Genomic DNA, 25,050 nt, shown 5'->3' with positions numbered 1-25,050 from the left:
GCAACATTAAGTTCACACTTACTCCTAGATCAAGTAAGACTTTCCTAGTACATTTTTGTCCAATGGAAACTATTATGGTGGGGTAACCAGGATCTTTGTATTTAATGAGGCTTTTACTTTGGAGGATTATACTCACTTGCTTTGCTATAAATCCCTCTTTATGTACATTCATCCCTCTTTTAACAATGTAAAGAATTTTCAAGAATTTAGCATAAGAGGGGATTTGTTTAATGGCATCAAGCAAGGGAATGTTAAGCTTCACTTGCTTGAAAATTTCTAAAATTTCCTTATTAGCATCCTTTTTCTTTTGAATGTAAAGCCATTGGGAATGGGAGCACCTCTGATGAATTTTATCAGAGTCCCCTGTTTTCCCACGTTGCCAGTGTCTTTACATTTTTCCTCTTCAAATTGGTCTTTCATTGAGTAAGATATTTCAATCATAGGGTCGACAATCGTTGTTTCTTTGGTTCTAAAACCGATTTCTGCATCTCATGTCCCTCTTTTAGCTTTTTCCCACTCTTAGAGTGACCACTTTGTCCTCCTCTATTCTCAGAGGCTCTTCCATAGAGCACTATCCCTTTGGGTTTGGTTCAGGCTGAGTGGGGAGCTTCCTTTTTTCTTATTAAAGCTTTGGTTATGTAAGTTAATTGCTCTTTTAGTTTAACAAAAAGGTGAGCATACTGGTTCATGGTATTGGATGTTTGCTACATAAATGTCATAATTGTATCCTCTAAGGGATATGCTATTGTTGGTTCTGATGACAAGAGTGTGAAGATTAGGATTGATTTAGAGGTTGATTGTAAGGAGGTTGTTGGTTTTAGGGAGGTCTATATGGGGGTATAGTCAGAACTAAATGGTTGCTATTAGGGTTGGCTCCTCTAACTTAGATTTGGATGATTTTTCCAAGATGAGTTGTAGGTGTTATCAAAACATTTTGATTTCTAAATTGCCTTTTTTCATTATTTATATAAAAACAAATAAGTTTTTTTTCTACATATATTAGCTAGTTAAATATTGAACATTTCCACCAACTCACTAAATTCACATGGGGTGTGACCATCCAGTGTCTAAGGACGCATGTAGTCCAACGCTAACATTTAGAAGGGAAAAAATTATATGCGACGCTTTTATCGATAGCACTTGTATCAAAAATACGCCTACGGAAGAAACAACTAACATTAATGTTAACATCAATAAAAAACCATTGTACAATGAATTGGGTGTACAACTCAATCACCCATGGATGCAAAACCTAAGCACACCTCTGCTAGGAAAAAAAACCCATCTAAAATGTTTTATTTATTAATCAAATCAATTGCACTGTACAGACCAAAAGATTCACCCTAAAAAAGTCAGAATCAAGATGGCTTTGATTGTAAATTACTCTTAAAGGCCTGTAACCGAACATAGCCACAGCCAAACTAACCTCAATACGGCATAGACTTAGCCCAATAGAGAAGGAAAAAGAATAGCTAGGCATGCCATGTCTTCAAAATATAGCTCTCCTACTCTTGCCTAATATAAGGAGAGGAACTTGGTTCTGTACTGTAAAATGATTCATCCCCAGTTATGTCATACGTGTTATCATCCTTGTCTTCTTCCCACTTGAGAACCTCCCTTATAAACTTGAATGCCTCATCCACTGAGCTGGGCTCCCGGGCCCTGGTCTTCCACACAAACAACTTCCGACTACTGATGGAATGATACAGATCTTTGAATTTCATTGCCACATAGTAATAAGCTTGGTGTGCCAACGACTGATTGTTGTGATGGGGCCTCACCGGACTAAACTCCCAAAACCATTCACAAACTGCTAATGGAGAACGGTTTATCTTTTCTTCAAATGCATCATATTTGTTAAGGAGGAGCACAAAACGGGTGTCTATAAAGCAAGGGTGCCTCACCAAACTCTCAAACAAATCTCTGCTTGCCAGCATTTTATTATAAAGAGAACCCGCACTATCAGTGTACATGTGGTCATAGTCACTTAAAGCAACACAGAAAATCACTGCCCTTACATCCTCAAACATGTCCAGCCATTTGCACCCATCATGCAATCCCTTGGAATTTATTCGGATTAGTTGGTACCTGAGACAGCAAGAAAAAACGACAAGGAATCAAAAGAACAGTTGGTTTCATCTGGAGCTCTGAATGAAAGAAAACATAAGATACACAGTTGGAGCTAAGGAAAATGAATATTTTACTTGGACGATGGAGGTGGGCATTCCAAATTCTCGTTATATGTCTCAGACATGGGACTTCGATCATCAAATGAGAATTCCATGAAGGCAAGACCATTGCTCTGAGTGACTCCTTCAGCATATAAAATGTCTTTCTGTGAAGGTTCATACTCATTGCTTGATATCTCAATAGCCTACAGGAAGAAAGTACATAAGCCTCATCACAAATATTGACTGAAAACTGAGAAGTGCAGTAATAAAGAAAAATTAGGTGGGTTAAGGTTGCTCCACCATTCACTCATTTTTCTCCATCCTTAGGTAAGAGAAGTGCATTTTTATGCCAAGCAGTTTCCTATTAACACTACTAAAGAAATTACAAATAGACCATAAAATGATCAACAAATATGAAACCTAAGTTAACAAATCACAGACAACAATTTAGCTCAATCTTGATGCAATTTGATTCAACATTTCTTATATTACAAATTCAAATTCAATTATATCTGATCTAATCCAGTCACATTGCTATTGTATTGGATAGATGAGTTTAAGAGAATGAAATACAATATAGATGATGCTGATGTAGAATACATAGTAAACAAATATTTGATACTAAAATTTCAAATCTAATTTTAAAATGCAACACATAATATAGGCATATTTTACAGTTTGCAATGGGATTAGCTTTTTGATGGATCAGATAGGCCTAGATGTGAACTTGATTAGTCAGTGATTATATCAAATGAATTCAGAGCATTCAACAGGCAGATTGTCAAATAAAAGTTTGTAATGTTATCAGGCTGTGTTGCTCAGATTCAGGTGCAGATGTAAGGTGCCGGCACGTCTAGATATTTAATCCGTAAGTCCTCCAAATTTGGGATGTGGGACTTAGTAAAGGGATCTTAACACCACATATAGACAATTGGACACAACATTAATAAAAGAAGAAAAAAGAAAAAATCAATTAGACATCAATCAAAAGTAAAACTGTGGTAGAAATGACCTCTTTTCTTTTTTTCTTTTTTTTTTTTTTTTTTGAAGTCTTACCTTTTTTTCTTATCTCTAAATATTCTTATACAAATTCTCTTTTCAGTAAACTCATTTTCAATGTAACTAGCTTCTAGGGAGTCAAAAGAAAAAAAGAAAAAAAGAAAAAATCAACCAAAATCAAACATCCATATTGGAAGCAAAATAGGAGTATTCAACGAGAATCCCATGCCCACACCCATGTCCTATCATGTTGACATGAACATGTTAAGTGTAGGGGTGGGATTTTTGGGCCCTCTACTATCCAATGAAAATCATTAGCTGGAATATTAGAGGTCTGGGTTCAAGAAAGAAAAGGACCATTATGGATTTTCTTTGCCATGAAAACCTAGATATTGTGATGCTTCAAGTAACAAAGAGAGAGTCATGGGATAGGAGATTTGTGGGTAGTGTGTGGAAAGCTAGAAATAAGAAGTGGGCTGTCCTTTCGGCATGTGGGGCATCAGGAGGGGTTGGGATTATTGAGACCTCAAACAAGTTCAACTGCTCAAAGGTAGTACTTGCATCATTTTCAGTGACAAGTCAGCTGGATTCAGATGAAGAAGAAACTTTTTGGCTTACCTCGATTTATGGCCACAATAAGTCCAATTTGAGAGACTTTTAGTTGGAATTACAAGACCCTCTTTTTGGCTTAACTTTTCTGAAATTGTGCTTCAAGAGGGACTTTAATGTCATAAGAAGAATTTATGAAAAATTGGGCATATCCAAAATAACTACTAGCATGAGGGATTTTGACAAATTCTTAAAAGAAAATGAATTAATTGACCCTCCTTTGAGAAAAGCATCTTTTACTTGGTCAAATATGCAAAAATTCCTTATTTGCAAGAAGTTGGATAGATTTTTGTACACAAATGAGTGGGAGCAAAGGCTTCCTCAAATTCTCTAGGAGGCTCTCCCTAGATTGACCTTGAATCATTGTTTGATCGTCCTAGAAACCAATCCATTTAAGTGGGGACCGACTCTATTTAGGTTTGAGAATATGTGGTTGCTCCACCCTAATTTCAAGACAAGTTTCAGATTTTGGTGGAGTGAGTGTCAAGTTAATTGATGGGAAGGTCATAAGTTCATGAAGAGCTACAATTTATCAAATCAAAGTTAAAAGAATGGAATAAGGTGACATTTGGAGATTTGGAGAAAAAGAAGAACATTTTTACAGATATTGTCAACATTGATGTTAGTGATCAGCAAGGGAATTTAACCACTAAGCAATTAGTTTTAAGGGCTTTAAGGAAGGGGGAGTTTGAGGAGTTATTGTTTAAGGAACAGGTGTGTTGGAGACAAAATCTAAGATTCAATGGACCAAAGAAAAGAATTGTAATTCTAAAATTTTTCCACAGGGTGGCTAATGGTATGAGAAATAGGAAATTCATCAAATCTTTTATGTTTGAAAAGGGAGAAATTCTAGATGACATTGAAAACACTTTTGAGGAGATAGTACATTTTTTTGGAAAGCTATGCTTTAAGCCCCTAAGAGTTTCTTAGAGGTTAAAGGATTGGTCTCCCATTGCAATAGAGAATGCTATGTGGTTAGATAGACTTTTCTCCATGGAGGAGGTTCGTGATGTTGTTTTCCAATTAGACAAGGAAAAGGCCCCTGGACCTAATAATTTTTCTATTGCAGCATTCCACGAGTGTTGGGACGCGATTAAGGACGATCTACTAAGGGTGTTCTCAGAGTTCCATAATAGAGAGGTCATCAACCAAAGCAGCAATGGAACTATAGACATCAAATTTTTTAGTGAATTAAATTATCACTAAATTGGTCTTCAAAATTGTGGCTTCTTAATTCAACAAAATTTAGGCTTGACAACTAATGAGTCAGACACATTTGACATGTGACATATATTTAAAAGGTGACACATGGCAAAATTTGGAAGACTACAAAATTTGGTCTTACAGATAAAATCAAAATTTCCAATTGAAATCAAAAGAGAATTAAAATATATATATATATATATATATATATATATATATATATATATATATATATATATATATATATATATATCTATATATTGTTGCAAAGGAAATAACTCTTCCAATTGAAGTAAAAAAATGATTAAAATAAATATTCCTTTGTTGGAAATTTTCCTTAATGAATGAGACAAGTTACTAAAAATCAAGAAACAAAATTCTTTGAATTAAGCAAATCAAATATCAAGGTTTCCAAATTTAATTCTCTAATTTCACCTATAAATAATGGTGACTTCCTTCAATGAGGACTTTGGATCAACAAAAATGACTTCATATGGGAAAAAAGGCTTCACAAAATCTCCCTGCAAGTTCGAAAAATCGTGGAAGAACTATAATACACATGTTCTCATCTTTCAACAAAGTCATTCGGGAATAAGTCACTCTAGGCCCTCGACTAACTTGCAAAACAAAGAAATCATCTTCATCATCTACACATGCGATCATCGCCATTCAATGAGTTTATTCCAAAACAAGTCACTTGTGGCCCTCGATTGATCTTCGAAATTAAAAAAAAAAAAACGTTTCCTTCATCTTTCAAATTGTGATTGAGGTGGAAGAATCATAGGGAAATGTTCTTTTGTAAAAGAATATCACCACAAAGATTGTATCCCTACAATTATCAATTTTAATAAAATTTTTGTTTGCATTATTTTTCCTATAATTTTTGCTTGTTTTGCAGGACTTCCACTTTGGCACACTCGGTGGGACCTCTTTGCCTCTCATCTCTTCCGCTAAGAAAGTGAACACTACTAAGACAATGACATCTAAAATGAGTCAAGTAGCGCATGTCAACAAGCGTGATGATAAGATTGTCATTACTCAAGTAACACATAGTACCTATACGGGCCTTGTGACTCATAGAAAAGCAAAGTTGACTACTATACTTTCAGTAAAGTTAGCAAGCGAGCACACTCGTTTGCTGAAAACAGTGGGGACACATGATAGTTACCAACCAGTCATCACCTTAGCTTCTTTAAGGGTAAAGGGTCAATCTTCATCGTAGGGAAAAACGCTCTTCCACACTAAAGGAATCTAGGAAAAAGTCCCCCTCCTTTATTGCCAATGACAACTCCAGCACCTACTCATACTCTGGATCACCAATTGGGATGTCGAAGGAGGACAACTCCTTCAACCATTCCAACTCTTTTACTTCTTCCTTTGTGGTGACTATGCTGATAATGACAACAGACACCATGATTATAGAAGAACAATGGCTTGTGTCATTGCCAAACTCATCCGGACTATCGATGAGAAAGATCTACAAATAGCATCCCTCATGAGCAGGTTGAGGCATAGACACAAAATATAGTTGAGTCAAGCTAAGGACTTACTCTCCAAAGATTGCGTCTCTAGGTGATGCACCATATATGTCTAAGTCAGTGCAAGTCAAGGGGCAAACCGTTGAATCCACCTTGGTGGTGTCACTATCTGTCCAACAACTTCAGGACATGATCCCTAACACCATTAGAGTGCAGTATGGTGGACTCTAACAAAGTACACTCATGTACTCTAAGCCTTACAATAAGGGAATTGATAACCTACATATGCCTAAAGGTTATTAACCTCCAAAGTTCCGATCAATCGATGGAAAAGGAAATCTGAAGCAACATATTGTCCATTTCATTGAAACTTGCAACAATGCAAGTATAGAGGGTGACCTATTGGTAAAACAATTTGTTCGATCCTTCTGAGGGAATGCCTTTGATTGGTATACTGACCTTGCACTTGAGTGCATTATCAGTTGGAACCAAATGGAGCTTTAATTCCTCAACTGCTTCTATAACACTCGACGAACTGTAAGCATAATGGAGCTTACCAATACCAAACAATGGAATGATGAGTCAGTTGTTGACCACATCAATCGTTGGCGTTTCTTAAGCCTTTGACTGCAAGGGTAAATTATCTGAGGTGTCGACTGTGGAGATATGCATACAAGGCATGCATTGGGGTCTTCTATACCTCTCAATTTGTGCAATACGTATCATCTTGGAGTGGAATCGATACATACCATATAATGTATCAAAAAATATACCATATCGTTTAAGACACCAGCTGTGGCATTTCGATACATTTGATACTACGTTACAACGATACTAAGGCAAAATCTAAAAAAACAATACTGTTTCAAAACAAGATCATTTCAGCTTTCAAGAAAAGAATACTTTAGGTTTTTTTGGTTTCTAACTTTGGCACATTTATCACGATTCTTCGACTCTCGACGCAAGGTGAATGCAAGGGAAGAATAGGACCAAAAGAGAAAGACGTCGACGACATTACTGTGAGGTGAGTTCTCTGAGTGTTCCATTCTCCGGTTCTTCTTCTTCTCTTTTTCCTTTCCTTTTCTTTGTCATCATCCAACTCCCTTTTTGTCCTCATCTTCAGTTCCTTTTTTTGCCTTTGATTTTCTCTCATTTTTGCTATGAGAGAGACCTTATTTTACATAAAAAAAAGGCTTCTAGTTTTGTGTTAGTCTCTATTAGGTCAAACTATAGGAGTATGGACCTCACAACTGAGAGTATAGGTAGTCGTGTTAGTCTTTGTTAGCTTAAACTATAGGAGTATGTGCCTCACAAATGAAAGTATGGACCTCACAGTTGTAGTTGTCAGCCTTAGTACTGTAGCTGCTACTGTCTTCCTTTAAAAAAAATATTTTTATCTACTTTCAGGCTTTAAAAATATTATTTTTACTGGGGACACTCATATTAAAGATGATGGGTCATGGGAAGCGTGTAAGTGCAGCCTGAGTGCTGCAGCAACTGCTTTCAATTTTTTTTTAAAATATATTTTTATTAGACTCATAGCAATATTGGTTTTTGGAGAGGTTGAGCCATGGGAAACTGTGTTAATGCTACTGTTCTGCTAGTATGTACTAAGAGAAGGCTACAATATAGTGCTATCAACCTTAAAAATAGTTATTTTATTATTTGATTATTTGCTTAACACTTTAAAAAGTTATTTTGAGGTGTACACTATAGTATTATTGTTGTCAACTTTTGCTACCAAATCCATTGCTTCCAAATCTCATGTACATTATTAAATTCATTATTTTATATTTTTCTTTCAATTTAGAATTAAAAATGTGGGCTATTAAAATGAGTTTTTAGAATTATTTAATTATCATAGTCTTAAGTCTTTTTTTGTTTTTTTCCCCTACAATTAACATTATTTTTAATTACATTAATACTTTTTTTAATTTTTTTTCTATTTATTGAAGCTCAATATGGAAGACACTTGTAAAGTGAAAGCTAATGATCCAACTTGGATCATTGTGAAAAAGTGGACGAAGGAAAAAATAGGAGATTAAAATTGAAATGTTTACATTGTTTAAACTCTTATTAGGGTAGTATTTCTAGGATGAAAAATCATTTGGGGAGAAATCATGAAGGCGTTGCTCCTTTTACTAAGTGTAGCAAGGAGGTCACTAAATTTTTCAAAAATTTATTGAGTGATAGAAAGACGCAAATAGATGCTCATGTCAAGGACAATGATGACATACAAGCTGTAGCATCTCAGAATACCATTAATGCCATGTTAAAGAAAAAGACTGAGAAGATGCATGTCTAGATATTTGTAGATGTCTTTATGCAGAGTGCTCTTCCTTTCAATTTGGTGAAGGACCCATATTTTAAAGTAATGTTGGAATCTATTGCTTTATTTGGTAAGGGGTTGAAGCCCCCTTCATATCATGAGGTAAGAATCACATTTTTGAAAAAAGAAATGGAAATAATAAATAGGGATTTGTTAGAAAATTACAAGATAGAATGGAAGAAAAATGATTGCACTCTAATGTCTAATGGATGGACTGATGTGAAGAATCGATCTATTACCAACTTTTGGTAAAGAGTCCAAGAGGGATTGTTTTTCTAAAAGGTATTGATACTTCAAACATCTCAAAAAATGTTGATAATTTATTTGAACTCTTAGCACAATGGTAGATGAGATTGGTGAAGAAAATGTTGTCTAAGTAGTAACTGATAGTGCTTTAGCATATATGAAAGCTAGGGAAAAGTTAACGACAAAGAGAAAACAATTGTTTTGGACTCCATGTGCTGCCCATTACTTGGACCTTATTTTAATAGATATTGGAGATCTTCCTATTCACAATGATACAATGTCTAAGGCAAGAAAAATTACAGTCTATATCTATAAGCATTCTTGGGTGCTAAATCTTATGAGGAAGCACACCAAAAAAAGGAATTAGTGAGAGCTGGTGTCACAAGATTTGCAACATCATATTTGACTTTGAGGTGCTGGCATGAGACTAAGATTGGGTTAAGGGCAATGTTTGCTTCTGAAGAATGACAAAGGAGTCAATACTCCAAGAAGGCAGATGACATAAAAGTTAGGGATATTATTCTAGCTAATCAAACATGTCGACCATCCATTAAATATTGCTTGAAGTGTGTACTACCATTAGTGAAAGTATTAAGACTTGTGGATAGGAATGCGAAACCTGCTATGGGATATATTTATGAAGCAATGGATAAGGCAAAGGAACAAATACAAAAAAGCTTTCATGGAGTGAAAAAATTATCAACCTCTTTGGGATATTGTTAATAGAAGATAGGACATGCAATTGCACAACCCCCTACATGCAGCTACATATTATCTTAATCCAAGGTAAACATTATATATAATTTGCGCTCTCAATATATTTGTCTCTTCTATAATTGTTTTAGGCTTTGACCTTTAATAAACAAATTTTTATTTATAATGCAGATTTCATTATTCTCTTGAATTTCATGCAGATTATGAGATCAAAATGGGGCTCTATGAAACTATTCAAAGAATGTGCCCTTCTCCTATGATGAGAGAAAATTAATAGACAATTGGATATCTTCCATAAAGCTGAAAGGATGTGTGAGATAGACATGGCACTCCAGATGAGGAATAACAAGCAATCAAGAAAATTTAATTTAAGTTGTAAATTATACAAATAAGATGATCTGACACAACGTGTTAATTAAATAATTGTAGTAATTAATAATGTGATTTTGAATTTTGATAGCATTATGGTGGGACTCCTTTGGAGGATGTTGTGTAGAATTCCAACAACTTGCCATTCGCATCCTTAGCCTAACTTGTAGTGCCACGAGTTGTGAAAGAAATTAGAGAACATTTGATGAGGTATGAAATATGATACAAATTTATATTTATTGTGAATAAGAACCATCAAAACTTGAATTGTGGGTTTTTTTAAATAATTGAATCTTTAAATAGGTGCAGTCTAAGAGGAGAAATCAATTGGAACAACAAAGATTGAATGCATTTTTTTTTTGTCAAGTATAATTGACAATTAGAGGCAAGGCATCAAAGAAGGACAAGTGTGAAACTTATGATCCAATTTCACTATCAAATATGGAATCTGATGATGAGTGGATTACTAAAAGAGAAGATGAAGTATTGCCTGAAGACATTACATGTATGAATGTTAGTGAATGCTTTGACATTGAAGAAGGAGAAAGTAGCTGAAAAAGGAAGAGAGGTAAGAATTAAGAAACATATAATATAAGTATAGAGTTTAATTAATATTTCATGCTTTCATTTAATCATATTGATTATATTACTTATTTATAGGACCTAGAGATCTTATAATAGACAAAAAAGCTAAAAGAAAGAAAAAAGTTATAGAAAGCAATGACGAAGATGAAGATGAAGATAAAGCGTTATAAGAAGTTGAAGAAGAGAGAGGAAGTGAAGAATTGTTGGCTTCAGAGGATGATAATAGTGATACTTTTGGTGAAGAATTATTGAGATAGGAAAATTTGAATGTTTAGGAAGTTTTTTGTGATTTGGAACTTATATAACTTATTTTTCTATACTTCTTACCTGATACTTTTGGTTATTTTATAGATTTATATAATACTAAAGAAAGGAATAGAGTTTTTTTTTGGAACATTACATATGTGCATATGTAAAATATATAGATTACATATATATGTATATGTGTATATATATATATATATATATATATATATATATTATAATTAGCAACATACGATACACGATATGTCACGTTACACGATACACTTTTTTGACAAAACAATACACGTTACGATACACATTTTGACAACTATGAGTATATTTAGATCATCTCAATGACAGAAGACTAATGAAACCAGTGGGAAGGTGACACAACAAAAGTGTGAACCTAAAAGAATCTATGCAGCGAAGAGAGAGAGAGAGAGGAAAGAAAAACACTGTGGACCAATGTTATAGAGAAGAAAACGAATGAAAACAAGAGATCAAATGTACTAATGAATGGCATTATGCACCACTACTCAGAAAATACATTACAGAGGCACTGAGAAAAAGCATGATAGCCAAGGATCTAATGGAGGTTATCAATTTATATTTCTGAAAGGGAAAAAAGGATTCATGTAGCCATCAAAAGTAGTTGGCATCAACCTATGTTGTTGAGTATGTTGTAGTATTGAAGGATTAATCAAACAAGGGGCAGAAAAATAATCAATATATGTAGCACAAAAAGGTAAAGAAAAGTAAGCGACACACTTCAAATATTTTAATGATGAAACAATAGGGAAAAGCACATAACCCATACCCGATCCAAGAAGTATTTAGCAACATCAGGAAGAAAAAGCAATTCCTCTCTTCTCTTGTAAGTTTCCTGGATGGCAGGATCCTTCCAAAGCTCGTCTACAAGAGGAGCATATTCACGTGTTGCGGCAGGGAAAATAGCATCCAAGTCTCCCATAGCCATGATTCCCAGTAACCAGTCAGAAAAATGTTTGAACTTTTGGTTGATTGAATAGATGCATGGCTTACTTTGATCAACTCCTGTTTCACCTGAATTGATCAAAAGTCAGTCATTCAAGACATAAGTCCTACAAGGAGAAAATCTTTTATTTGCATGATAATTTTTTATTTTTGACAGAAATGCAAATTTACTAAGAGGAAAGAAAGGAGAAATTTTTGTTCCCATTAAGATAGTCACATGTCAAACAAGAAACTGAGGAGGCTGTTCTAATTTCCCTAATGCACACCTTCTACTTAATGCAAAAGAATAAACATAGTATAAATTGATGAGAAAAATCATAAAGATAATGTTGTAAGCTTGGTAGTCAATAACACTGCAGATAAGGAGCAACATAGTAAGATTTTGAATGAATATAAAGTAGGAAAAAAGATAAGCATAAGAACACTTCATCTGCCCAGATTTGGCAATAATTCATGCCATTATAATTTATTGAATCATTTATACAAAACCAAAAAATGATATTGATTGATATTTTAACTGATGCTTGAAATGTTCATCTCACCCATAACAGCCTTCTTAACCCACATGTTCAACCAGACACAACAAAGTACCCCACGCTAGAACTTTTGGTGCGGCCCACCCATTGATCAACTCTTAACAAACTCATGTCACCCACTAAGGAGAGTTTGACAATCCTATCAATCCCCATAAATCAGAGGACAGCTTTAACTAATTACATAAAAATTAGGAAATTCTTACAATTAGGAAACTATTCTAATTTTTCTAAATCTCTACACTTGTACATTCATTTATGAAACCCCCTCCCCTCTCCTACACTCAAGCTAGTGAATAGATATTATCCATTCTCAGCTTGCTTGTAATCTTTTGGAACAAAGAGCTGGCCAATCCCTGGTTAAAACGTCTATCAATTATCCATGTGTTAGGACATATGGTGTACATATCGACCTGCTCTCAAGCTTTTCACTGATGAAGTGTCTAACTACTTTAGCATGTTTGGTTCGGTCATATTAAATTGGATTATGAGCAATGTTGATGGCCAACTTGTTGCCACAATACAATCATTGGTCCCTGTCACTAAATTTTAAGACCATCAAGAATTAATTTTAACCACAAAAGTTCAAAAATACCGCGAGTTATGGCTCTAAACTTTGTCTCGGCACTTGATCTTGCCACCATAATCTACTTCTTTCTTCTCCAAGTTACTAAATTCCTTCTAAGTAGTGTGCAATACCCTAAGGTTGACCTTCTGTCCACAATTGACCAAGCCCAATCAGCATTTGTGTATGCTTCAAGGCTTTAACTTTGTCCCTTTCTTAAACAAAATTTCTTTCCCTAGGATACTCTTGAGATATCGTAAAACTCTTAAAGCTGCTTTAAAATGAACATTCTTTGGATTGTGCATAAACCGGTTTGTCACACTCACGACATATGCTATACCAGTTGTGTGAAAGGTAAATTAACCTGCCAACCAACCTCTAATATCTTCCTCAATCCACCAACGTATTATCATTGGCCTCACTTTGCTTGTGATTCATTTTAAATAGTGTGTAAAAAGGCTTACATCCGAACATTGCAACTTCTTTGAGGAGATCAAATACATACTTTTGTTGCAACATAAATATTAATCCTTTTGATCAAACTACTTAAATTACTAGGAAATACTTAAGCTTTCCAAGTTCTTTTATCTCAAATTCCTTGGCTAACCAGTTTTTAAGAAGTTACATTTCTGTTGAATCATTATCCATCACAATTATATCATCAACATACACAATCAATGTTGTAACTTCCCCCTAAAGTCGAGCATTTCGTGAAAAATGTATGATCTCCTTAACTTTGTTCATACTTCATCTCCAACATTACCTTAGTAAATCTTCCAAACCACGCTCTAAGAGACTGATTTAGCTCACTAACTTGCAACGGTAGTGAAAGAGTCATTTGCAATTTTGATTTTCCTATTGCTAGGACAAGGAGATAAATGTCTAAGAAGAATATATCACATGATCGGTTACTCCCTAGTTTATGACCTAAGAACCATTGTGGAATGTGTTTGAGGCACTAAGGGCATAAGAAGTAGGAAACTTACTTGTTTATGTAAATGAAAACAATCCACTTGGTTTTTCAAGGGAACTAAGGAGATTTCTCAACTTCTCCATCTCCTCCTTACTAAATCCTCCAATCTCTAAGCCACTTGAATTGAAACTCTCATAAGGATGACCTATATTTTTTTTTTTTTTTTTTTTTATCAAAAACGAAGAAAAGTATATTAATAGAGGAAAAGATACAAGAGAAAGAAAAGAAACCAAGATAAGGATGAGAGGTCCTTCCCACAAAACAAAAACTGAACAAAAGATAAAACACCCAACTAAAGAAAACTAAAAACATAGAAAAACCCCAACACTCTCAAACTTTTGAAGCGCAAACCGCAGTCCAGTTGAGTTGTAAAACACTTAAAGGAACTCCTCTAAAAGCTACAGTACAAGAGGCCCAAAAAGAGGAATAGAACAGAATCAAGTCTCATAACATCTTCCATTCTCCTCTTATCCTCAAAGATCCTATTGTTTCTCTCTTGCCATACCATCCATAACAAAGTAAGGCAAGCGATTTGCCAAAGTGTCTTGCCTCTTAATGAGTTCCCCAAGCCTTTAAAACCAATAACCAACATGTCCTCAATACTCCTTGGAGGAACCCAAGCCAACCGTACTAGTTTGAACAACTTGTGCCAAAGTCCAATGGTAATAGGGCAATGAAGAAAAAGGTGGTCTATCGATTCTCCAGTTCCTTTGCAAAGAATGCACCATTGAGGACAGAGGGATTTGTAGGGTCTTCTCAATTGCAATTTATCATTGGTGTTTACCTTCCCATGTGCTACTAACCAAGCGAGGGCCTTAACCTTTGAGGGGGCTTTTGAACTCCACAAGAACTTGACCGGAAGGAACAAGATAGGATTTGAGACTTTTGACAAGGCTAAGAAAAAAAATTTCACTGAAAACAGGCTTGAAGATGACAAATACCACACTCTTGAATCTGCCAAAGAAGGAGAGAAAAGCACTGAACTAAGGGAGGACATTAAACTCTGAAGGAGATCAATTTCTGAATCAATAAGATTGCGGCGAAAATTAAAATTCCAAGACAGTTTTAAGGAATTGCCAAGGACATTTGAGATAGTGAGGTTTTTCACAGAAATAACTCTATAAAGACCAACAAATTGAGAGCACAAAGTTTCATTACCCCACCAATGATCTTCCCAAAAACGAATTCTCTCCCCATTCCCCACCACTAGGCGGACAAAAGGGGAAAAATCCTAGAAAACTTGAGCAATAGCCTTCCAAGGACATCTATGTGACCATCTAACCACCATGTTGGCGTCTCATCCATTAGGATGTGTCCCATAAATACTCGCAATAACCTTATACCAAAGACCACTCCTTTCTCTAGGGAACCTCCAAAGTCATTTCCCTAAGAGAGCAATGTTTCTTAGAGAAGTCTTCCCAAAACCCAAACCTCCAACTCCTTTGGTCTACTAACAACATCCCATCTGATAAGATGATCTTTCTTCTCTTCCCCCGCCCCAGACCAAAGAAAATCTCTTTGCAGCTTCTCAATCTTTGAGGCTATTGATGCTGGGATTTTGAAGAGGGAAAGGAAGTAGCTAGGGATGTGAGACAGACTTGACTGAAATAAAGTAATCCTCCCTCCCAGAGACAAAAAGGTCTTTTTCCAACCATCCAACCTCCTCGAAATTCTCTCAACCACCGGATCCCAAAAGCCTATTGTCTTTGGGTTCCCTCCCAATGGAAGGCCTAAATAAGACAAAGGCCACTCTGACACTCTGCAATAAAAAACCGAGGCCAAACTAGACAACAACCCCTGCCCAGTTTTAATACCTAAAATGGTGCTTTTTTCTAAGTTGATTTTTAAACCTGATACTTGCCCAAAAACCAAAAGGATAATCTTGAGGTTTTGAAGATGTTCCAGAAAGGCTTTAGAAAAAAAGATGGTGTCATCTGCAAACTATAACAAAGACACTCTAGTCCTATCCCTCCCCACAAAGAAACCCTCAGTTAGCCCAGTTTCCTCTGCTCTGATCATCAACCTACTTAGAACATCTGCTACTAAAGTAAAAAGGAAAGGAGAGAGGAGGTCTCCTTGTCTCAAACCTCTAGAGGCCTTAACCCAACCCTTTGCATTCCCATTAACTAGGATTGCAAAACTCGATGAATACAAACATCCCCTTATCCAAGATCTCCATTTCGGGCTGAACCCCTTCCTTTCTAGCACATGATCTAAAAAGCCCCAATCCACATGATCATAGGCCTTCTCAAAATCGATTTTGAAGACTACCCCTTCCTCCCCTGACCTTCTTTTCTCATCCACCACTTCATTGGCTATCAACACAGCATCCAAAATGTGTCTCCCTTCAACAAAGGCTCCTTGAGAGCCAGAGATTTTTTCATGGAGGACTTTGCGTAAACGCCCTGATAAGACCTTAGCAATTATCTTATATAAACTTGTAACCAAGCTAATAGGTCTATAATATGAGATTTTAAAAGTTTGGCTTTTCTTAGGCACCATAGCAATGAAGGTCGCATTTGTACTTTGACTTATTATCCCATTGGTGTGGAACTCAAGAAACACCCTCATAAGATCCTCTTTGATCACATCCCAACACTCTTGATATACTGCAATAGTAAAACCATCAGAACTAGGGGCCTTTTCCTTATTCAATTGGAAAACTGTCATTCGTACCTCCTCTTCAGAAAAAGGCTTGTCCAGCCAAACCGCACTCTCTCCATGAATAGGGACCCAATCTACTCCTTCAACCCTTCAAGAAGCACCTTCGGGTTTGGAATAGAGTTTCCCAAAGAAATTTACAATCTCCTCAAAGATAACCTCAATGTTGCTTAGAGCCACCCCCTTCTCAAAAATCAGAGACTTAATGAACTTCCTGCTTTGCCTTCCATTGGCCATTCTGTGAAAGAACTTAGAATTGCAATCCCCTTCTTTAATCCACTTAACCCTAGATTTTTGTCTCCAATGAACCTCTTCCTTTAATAACAAATCCTTTAGCTCCCTTCTTCTTAAGGTCCTTTCTGATGCCAAATCAAGATTCAAATTCCCTTCTTATTCAATTAGATCAATTCTATATAAGTCCGAAAGAATGAGTTTTTTCCTCTCTCTTAGATCTCCAAAGGCCACTTTATTCCAATCTTTCAACTCTGATTTAACAAACTTTAATTTCCTCATGAACTTGTGACCTTCCCAACCTTCAACCGTACACTCTTGCCACCAATCACTAAACTTCTCCTTAAACTCAGGATGGAGCAACCACATATTCTCAAACCTGAAAGGAGTCGGACCCCATTTTAAAGGATTAGTTTCCAAGCAAATTGGGCTATGATCTGAGGTCCACTTAGGAAGTGCCTCTTGAAGACTTTGAGAGAAAAAAGAATCTCACTCAAAAGAAAACAAGAACCTATCCAACCTCTTTCAAATTCAACTATTTAGCCCAATTCTATTATGTCAAACAATAAAGAATTGTTGGCAAGGGGAGAATAACTACAAACAAAACCTTAAATTGAGTTTTGTGTCTACACAAGGAGAAATCATCCACGTAATCCAAAAAGTCATACTCTTGTCACCATCCAAAAGTCAAAACCAATCATAAGGACCCAATGTCAGCACCTATACCTTTACTTGGAAAATAAAGCCACTAAGGGCCTCATGGGTGAACACCTTGCACCCATGAGGAAAAACCTTGAGGAAAGAGGCAAGGTGGTGGAGAGTTTATGGCATTAGAAAGGCAAGTGTTGTAACACTTGGGCGGGTGTGAAGTGTCGCGCGCAAGTCACATGCAAGGGTAGCACGCATAGGCCACACACACAAGGCGCACATAAAGTAGTCGCACACATGGGTGGTGTGCACTCACTCATAACAAGTGGCGCAAATGGGCAATGCACATAGGCCGCATAGATGAGGAGCACACATAGCAAGCAATGCACATGAGGCACATGCACAAGTGGCATGAGGGTTAGGAATTTCTAGATTTTTCTAATTATTTAACAAATCCATAATTCTACTTCTAGGATAGGTGATGTCTCCTCCAGAAACATCTAAAACAACCCGAAAAGGGAGGGAAGGGGGTGTAGGTGACCCAACGTAGCATGAGCATGGCCACACCAAGGGGCCTCAATGTAAGGCCTCCAACACAAGCAAAGAACATAGGGCAAGCCTTGTTGACACCCACACATGGGCTCCATGACATGTGGTGGTGTGCACCCCGTGATCACAACGACATAGGGTGTAATGTGAACTCCTCTCTTAACGGTGGCATAAGGGAGCAATGCCTTGTGCGGCACAACTTGAAGAGTCATGGGCTCAATACCCCATGGCCTATTGCTTGGATGCAGCATGAGGATGTACCAACAACAAAGCCGACTCAAGGCATGATTCAAGATGTTATGCACATGGGCGCAATGTCTTGTGCACGAATGAGGAGTCATGGGTGCAATGCCATGACTTGTTACACCAAGAGAGGATGAGATATGGTATGGTGCCATCACAGCGACCAAAAGGTGTGAGGCATGGGCTTCAGACATGAGCAAGGGGTGGTAGTGACCCTTGCCAAAGCACGTAGCCATGGGCAAGGAGCCAGGGTGTGATGCAACCCATGGGTGCAACAACATGGGCGTGGGCATGGAATAAAGACAATTGGTTGCCTCGGCATGGATGAGAGTCAAACATGCAAATCAAGAGAAGGCTTGGCACACATACGAGCAACTTATATAGGGGCATGCGGCAACAACACGTAGAGTTCAACTCGAAGTGGGATTACAAGTCGGGCATGAATAAGAGTCTTGATTCCTATTGTAATTGTAGTCTAAGTTGGACTAGGATTTCTAGTCCAAGTGAGAGTGGCTGGTGCCATAATTTATCAGCAAGAGTCCAAGTAGAACTAGGATGTATACTCCTAGTCTAACAAGGAATGGGTGGCGCCACTCTATAAATAGGGAGGACTAAAGAGCCTCCTAAGAAGGATTTAGAAATAAAGAGTTGAGGAGTAAGCATTAATTCACCAATGCTATTGTGGGAGTCTTTTTGAAGTCATGTCTTGTATTCTTATTCAATGAGGTAATAAAATACAAGTTAGGGTCGATGCCCTATAACCTCTCATGGGTATTTTGTGGGTTTTGTGCTTCAATCTCATGTGGTTTCTACGAAGGCTAGCTTAGAGGGGTTCTAAGCGCTACACAATCGCGAAAAATCATATGAGAGATTTCATGCCTATGACGGTATCAAAGCTACACTGAAATGCTAGGGAGAAACGTCAATGCATTTGAAGCATTACGAGAGCAACTTGCATGCCTTGAGGCATATGTGGGAGATGAACCTCAAGATGCAGATGTCACTTTTTTTGGAAGAATGACGGAAATCTACACTAAACCTAGTGTTCAACGAGGTATACTAGAAGGTTGCAATAAGGTGTTGGAAGATCAAGTTGCAACCTTAATAACTATATTGGAAGAGTTTAAGGGCAAAATCAAGTCCCTTAAGGGGGAGATTTGATACTGAAGCAGATTGTTGTTTAGGGAACACATGTTGCTTCAGAATCTGCCTCACCTAAGGTGCGAGTTCCTGAAAACCCTTCAACGGGGTGCAAAACGCTAAGGATTTGGAGAATTTGCTCTAGGATATGGAGCAATATTTTGATGTTGAACGTATTCCTCCAAAAGAGCAAGTGACCCTCATTACCATGTTTCTCTCTAAAGATGCAAATTTATGGTGGCACACTTGATTGAATGATGATGTTGAGTCAGGAAGGCCAAGAATCAACACGTCAGAGACCCTTAAAAGGGAGTTGAAGGATCAATTCCTTCCCAAAACTATGGATTGGATGGCATTAGAGTCTCTTAAAAGGTTAAAACATACAGAAACTATTAGAGACTATGCCAAGGAGTTCACCTCCTTGATCCTCAACATGAAAGACATGTCAAAAGTTGATAAGTTGTTCAAGTTCATCTCTAGGCTGCAAGGATGGGACCCAAACAAAGTTGAGGCGCTGCCTAATCGATTATCAGTTGGATGCTTCATCTTCTACAAGTCAGAAGGGGAAGGGGTTGCAACAGCAGTAGCAAAGACAAGGCAAAGAAGGGGAATCCAAAGCCTCCAAGAAGAAGAGAGGCAAGAAGGGAAACAAGGATGATACAGTTCCAGGCCAAGTGACAAAGAAGTCCACCATGATTCCAACAACCAAGGTAATGGGTTGTTTTATTTGCAATGGTCTACACCAGGCCAAAGATTGTCCCAAGAAGGAAAAGTTATATGCCTTGGTGACAGAAGAGGAAAGTGAAGATGGTGAATCAAAAGTCACTTGACGAATGAACCTCTTCAAATATTGAATGCAATTCGAATAGAGCAAACCCATAAAGGGTTCATGCACATGAAGATCGAGATGGGTGGTCAGAAAGTGGTGTCCTTAGTGGATAGTGGAGCAACCCACAATTTTGTTGCGACTAGAGACGCAACAAGGTTTTGTGCAAGGATGATTGCAAGTTGAAGGTCTGAATAGTGAAGCATAGGAAACACAAGGCTTGGTTAAGGACGTGGCTATTCAGATGGGTGGATAGAACGGTACGGTTAATCTGCTCAATACCCCTTTAGATGACTTTGACTTAATTTTAGGGAATGAGTTCTACATGAAGGCAAAAGTGATGGTATTGTCACACTTGAATGGATTGCTTTTCGAGGATGAAACTCAACCTTGCTTTGTGTGGGGATTGAATAAGGTGTCAAAGAGGGGTAAGTCATCCAAAGAGAGTAGGCTCTCTACTCTTCAAATGGAGAAGGGATCGGAAAAGGGTCAGAGGACCTATGTTGTCACATGAATGGGAAGCAAATCAAATTGTGTTAAGGGAATTCCTTATGTTGTTCTGCAAGAGGTGCAAAAATCCACTAATGTGAGGCCCAATGACCAGCAAGTTGAGATAGTGCAAGGAGCACAAGAGTCCCACAAAGGGATTTCCAAGCCGATGGAAAGCTTTGCTTGGAATGGAAGTTCCAGATCTAAGAGGAATTAGGAACATGAGAAGAGCATCCAAGGATAGGAAAGTAGCTTAAGTTGATGAGGGCGTAGACTCCTTCAGGTGGGGGTGGGTTTGTCAGCACCCTTACCCTTACCCGGACACTAAAGCAACTAAGGGCCTTATAGGTGAACACCTTGCACCCATGGGGAAAACTAAGCAAAGGGACAAGGTAGTGGAGTGTTTGTGGCATCAAAAAGGCAAGTATTGTAGCGCTTAGGTTGGTACAAGGTGCCACACATGCGCTGTACACATAGCCACATGCACTGGGTGCATGCACAGTAGTCGCACGCATGGGCCGCACATGCAAGCACAGCAGGTTGAATGCATGGGCAACGCGCATAGGCCACAGGGCACAGGATGTGCGCACAACAAGTTGCATGCATAGGGCACGCACACAACAAGTCATGCACATGGGGCAGCGGCATAAAGGTTGAGAATTTCTAGATTTTTCTAATTATTTAATAAATCCATTATTGTTCCTCAAGCATAGGTAATGTCTCCTCCAGAAATATCATAAACATTTAAAATGGCCCAAAATGCTCTATAAGAATGGGTAGGGAGGGGGGGTGGGGGGAGTAACTGCCTCAAGGTGGCATGGACATGGCCAAACTAGAGGACCTTGATGCAAGGCTCCAACACAAGCAAGACACATAAGGCAAGCCTTATTGGCACCCACACATGGGCTCCACGACATATGGTGGTGGGAAACTCATGGTGGCAATGGCACGAGGCATGATGTGAACTCCCCTCCCGACAATGGAATAAGGGCACAATGCCTTGTGTGAGACGACTTGAAGAGCCATGGGTGCAATGTCATGGTTTGTTGCTTAGATGCAGCATGGGGATGTAGCAACAACAAATTTGACTCAAGACATGATGCAAGATGCTACGCACAAGGGTACAAGGCCATGTTGCTACATCAAGAAAGGATGAGATATGGTATGGTGCCATCATAGAAACAAGGTTGTGTGAGGCATGGGCTTCAGGCATGAGTAAGGGGTGGTAGTGACCCTTGCCAAAGCACACAACCATGGGCAAGGAGCCAAGGTTTAATGCAACCCATGGGCACAACGACATGGGGCGTGGGCATAGAATAAACATAGTTAGTTGTCTCAACATGGATGAGACATAGACATGCAAACCAAGAGAGGGCTTGGCATGCACACGAGCTGCTTATATAGGTGCACGCGGCAACAACATGTAGAGTTGGACTGGAAGAGGGATTACAAGTCAAGCATGAGTAGGAGTCTTTGATTCCTATTGTAATTGCAGTCTAAGCTGGACTAAAACTCCTAGTCCAAGTAGGAGTGGTTGGTGCCATAGTCTATTAACGGGAGTTCATGTAGTGTACTCCTAGTCTAACAAGGAATGGGTGGTGCCACTCTATAAATAGGGAGGACTGGAGAACCTCTTAAGAGAGATGTAGAGAGATAAAGAGTTGAGTAAGCATGAATTCACCAGTGCTATTTTGGGAGTCGTACTAAAGTTGTGTCTTGTATTCTTATTCAAGAGGTAATAAAATACAAGTTGAACTCGGTGCCCTATAATCTCTCTCATAGGCATTTTGTTGGTTTTGTACTTCAATTTCGTGCAGTTTCTAGGAAGGTTGGCTTAGACGGGTTCTAAGCGTTGCACAATCATGAAAGAGTATACAGGAGATTTTGTGCTTATGAGACCCAGCAAGGTACTGTTTCACTAAATCTCTCTTCAAATAGAAATTCTAATGTTTCCAATGACCTTGATATTCTCGTTACCCTTAGGAAAGGAACTAGATCTGGTACTATGCATCATATTTCTAAATATGCGTTATACCATAGGTTGTCTAATTCCTTTAGAACCTTTACCACGACATATCTTTTGTGGAGATTCCAAAATTTGTACAAGATGCTAGTTGTTCCTAAGTAAAGCAATGTAGTTGTGGAAGACTCTTAAATGAAAGGAACTTGGGATTTGGTAAGTTTGCCATGAGGAAAAATACCACTAGGATGCAAATGGGTATTTACTGTCAAGTACAAGGCTGATGGTTTGGTGGAGAAATACAAAGCTAGGTTGGTAGCCAATGGCTAACTCAAACTTATAGCATCAATTATCAAGAGACATTTGCACCAGTTGCAAAGATGAATACAATCTAAGTCTAATTGACACTTGCAATCAGTCTAAATTGGTCATTACAACAATTAGATGTAAAGAATGCTTTTCTAAATGGAGAATTGGAGGAGGAAATGCAAATGGATTTGCCCCCTAGTTTTGAGCAATCATTTGGAATTGGAAAGGTGTGTAAATTAAAGAGATCTCTCTATGGGTTAAAGCAATCTCTAAGAGCATGGTTTGATCATTTCATAAAGTCTATTTGGAATCTTGGGTATACCTAAAGTCAAGCCAATCACACTATGTTCTACAAATATTCAAGTGACAATAAGATTATCATCTTGATAGTATATGTAGATTATATCATTTGAACAGATGATAACCTTATGGAATTGGAGAAATTAAATGGGGTACTTGCTAAAGAATCTAAAATCAAAGATCTTGGTCAGTTGAGATACTACCTAGGTATATAAGTTAAAAGGTCTCGAGATCGTATATTCTTTTCTCAACAAAAACATTCTCTAAACTTGCTTAAAGAAACAGGAATGTTGAGTTGTGAACCAACTGATACACCAGTTTATCCTAACAAGAAATTGAGGAAGACAGAGTTAAGCTCAAGTGTGGATAAAGGACACTATCAAAGTTTGCTAGGTAAGTAAACTGATATACTTATCTCTGGTAAAAAAAAAATGTTGATATACTTATCACATACATGATCTTGATATAGCACTTGGGATTAGTATGGTCAGCTAGTTCATTCATTCACCTACTGAAGAATGTTTTGAAGTCATGTATCAAGTTATAACATATCTAAAAGGAAGCCCAGGGAAAGGATTTCTATTCAACAAAAAGGAGTATATGCAGATTGAAGCATATACTGATGCTGATTGGGCAGGAGAAAACAAGGATAGAAGATCAATTTCAAGTTATTACACTTTTGTTGAAGGGAACTTGGTAACTTAGAGATGCAAGAAACAAAATATTGTTGCTCGAAGTGGTGCAAAAGCTGAGTCTCAAGTCGTTGCTCATGAACTTTGTGAACTCATTTAGTTGAAGAGGATATTAGAAGAATTGAGAGTTCCTTATGAGAAACCTATGAAATTATACTATGATAATAAGGCAGTGATTAACGTAACCCACAATCCAATTCAATACGATAGAACTAAGCATGTTGAAGTGGACTATCATTTCATTAAGGAAAAACTTGGGGAAGGTTTAGCATGTATGCCATATGTTCTTACAAAAAAATTGCTAGCAAATGTCCTGACTAAAGACCTTCAAAAGTAGTTGTTTGAAGTTCTAGTAAGCAAGCTGGAAATGTTAAAACATTATCGAACCAGCTTGAGGGGGAGTATGGAAAATTATAAACTGAAAATATGAGGGTGATTTGATTTTATGCTATAAATGGGATGTTATATGTTCTGATTTAGTGGAGTAAATGGGATGTTATGATCTGATTTAATGGAGTCAATGTTTTTAAATTTAGGATTATCTACTATTTTTATATTTTTCAAGGTAATGATTATTCGTACAGTTGTATCCTTTTATTCTTTTCCTTTTTCATGTACTCAAGAGCAGTCATATATATATTGTAATCCTAAACTTTAAGGAAAAAAATGAACAATTTTTTCTCTAAACTTTTAGTGAACCACACTTCATTGTGGCAAAACAACCTTGTTGATTCATTTTTAATGGTTTCAATTGAGCTTCCTTGTCCCTCAACATTCCTCTTGATTCCCTCATCACTTGTTTTTATGGAAACCATGGCAAAACTTGTGTGGGTTGTGAGTCTACCATAACAGCTCTTCGGCTTTCTTCGGCTCGACTTATTGAGAAAACCCCATGCAATGAGGGTAGAGTTTCCTTCCCGAAACTTGCACTCAAACTTAGTCAAACTCAACATTAAGTCCTACAAGAAAGTTAAAAATCCTTTCCCTTTCTA

The 25,050-nt window shown here is 37.4% G+C and overlaps 1 protein-coding gene across 3 annotated transcripts in view; it reads right to left on the bottom strand.

The window, feature by feature from the left end:
* Positions 1–1,284: 1,284 nt before the first annotated feature.
* LOC100242391 (extra-large guanine nucleotide-binding protein 3) overlaps positions 1,285–25,050 on the bottom strand; it is a 49,994-nt gene continuing 26,228 nt past the window's right edge. For 2 of the 3 annotated variants that reach the window (XM_059734010.1, XM_010665599.3), the window contains 3 exons: positions 11,764–12,008; positions 2,205–2,374; positions 1,285–2,088 (listed from right to left, as the gene is read on the bottom strand). In XM_059734010.1, the coding sequence (XP_059589993.1) occupies positions 1,506–2,088; positions 2,205–2,374; positions 11,764–12,008 (998 nt within the window). In that variant the 3' untranslated portion in view covers positions 1,285–1,505. The remainder of the gene's footprint in view (positions 2,089–2,204; positions 2,375–11,763; positions 12,009–25,050) is intronic. The other variant, XM_010665600.3, reaches the window with a different exon arrangement.

This window comes from Vitis vinifera, chromosome 17 (assembly GCF_030704535.1).
Source record: "Vitis vinifera cultivar Pinot Noir 40024 chromosome 17, ASM3070453v1".
In the NCBI taxonomy this organism is placed as follows: Eukaryota; Viridiplantae; Streptophyta; class Magnoliopsida; order Vitales; family Vitaceae; genus Vitis; species Vitis vinifera.
This window is presented reverse-complemented; position numbering and strand designations above follow the sequence as displayed.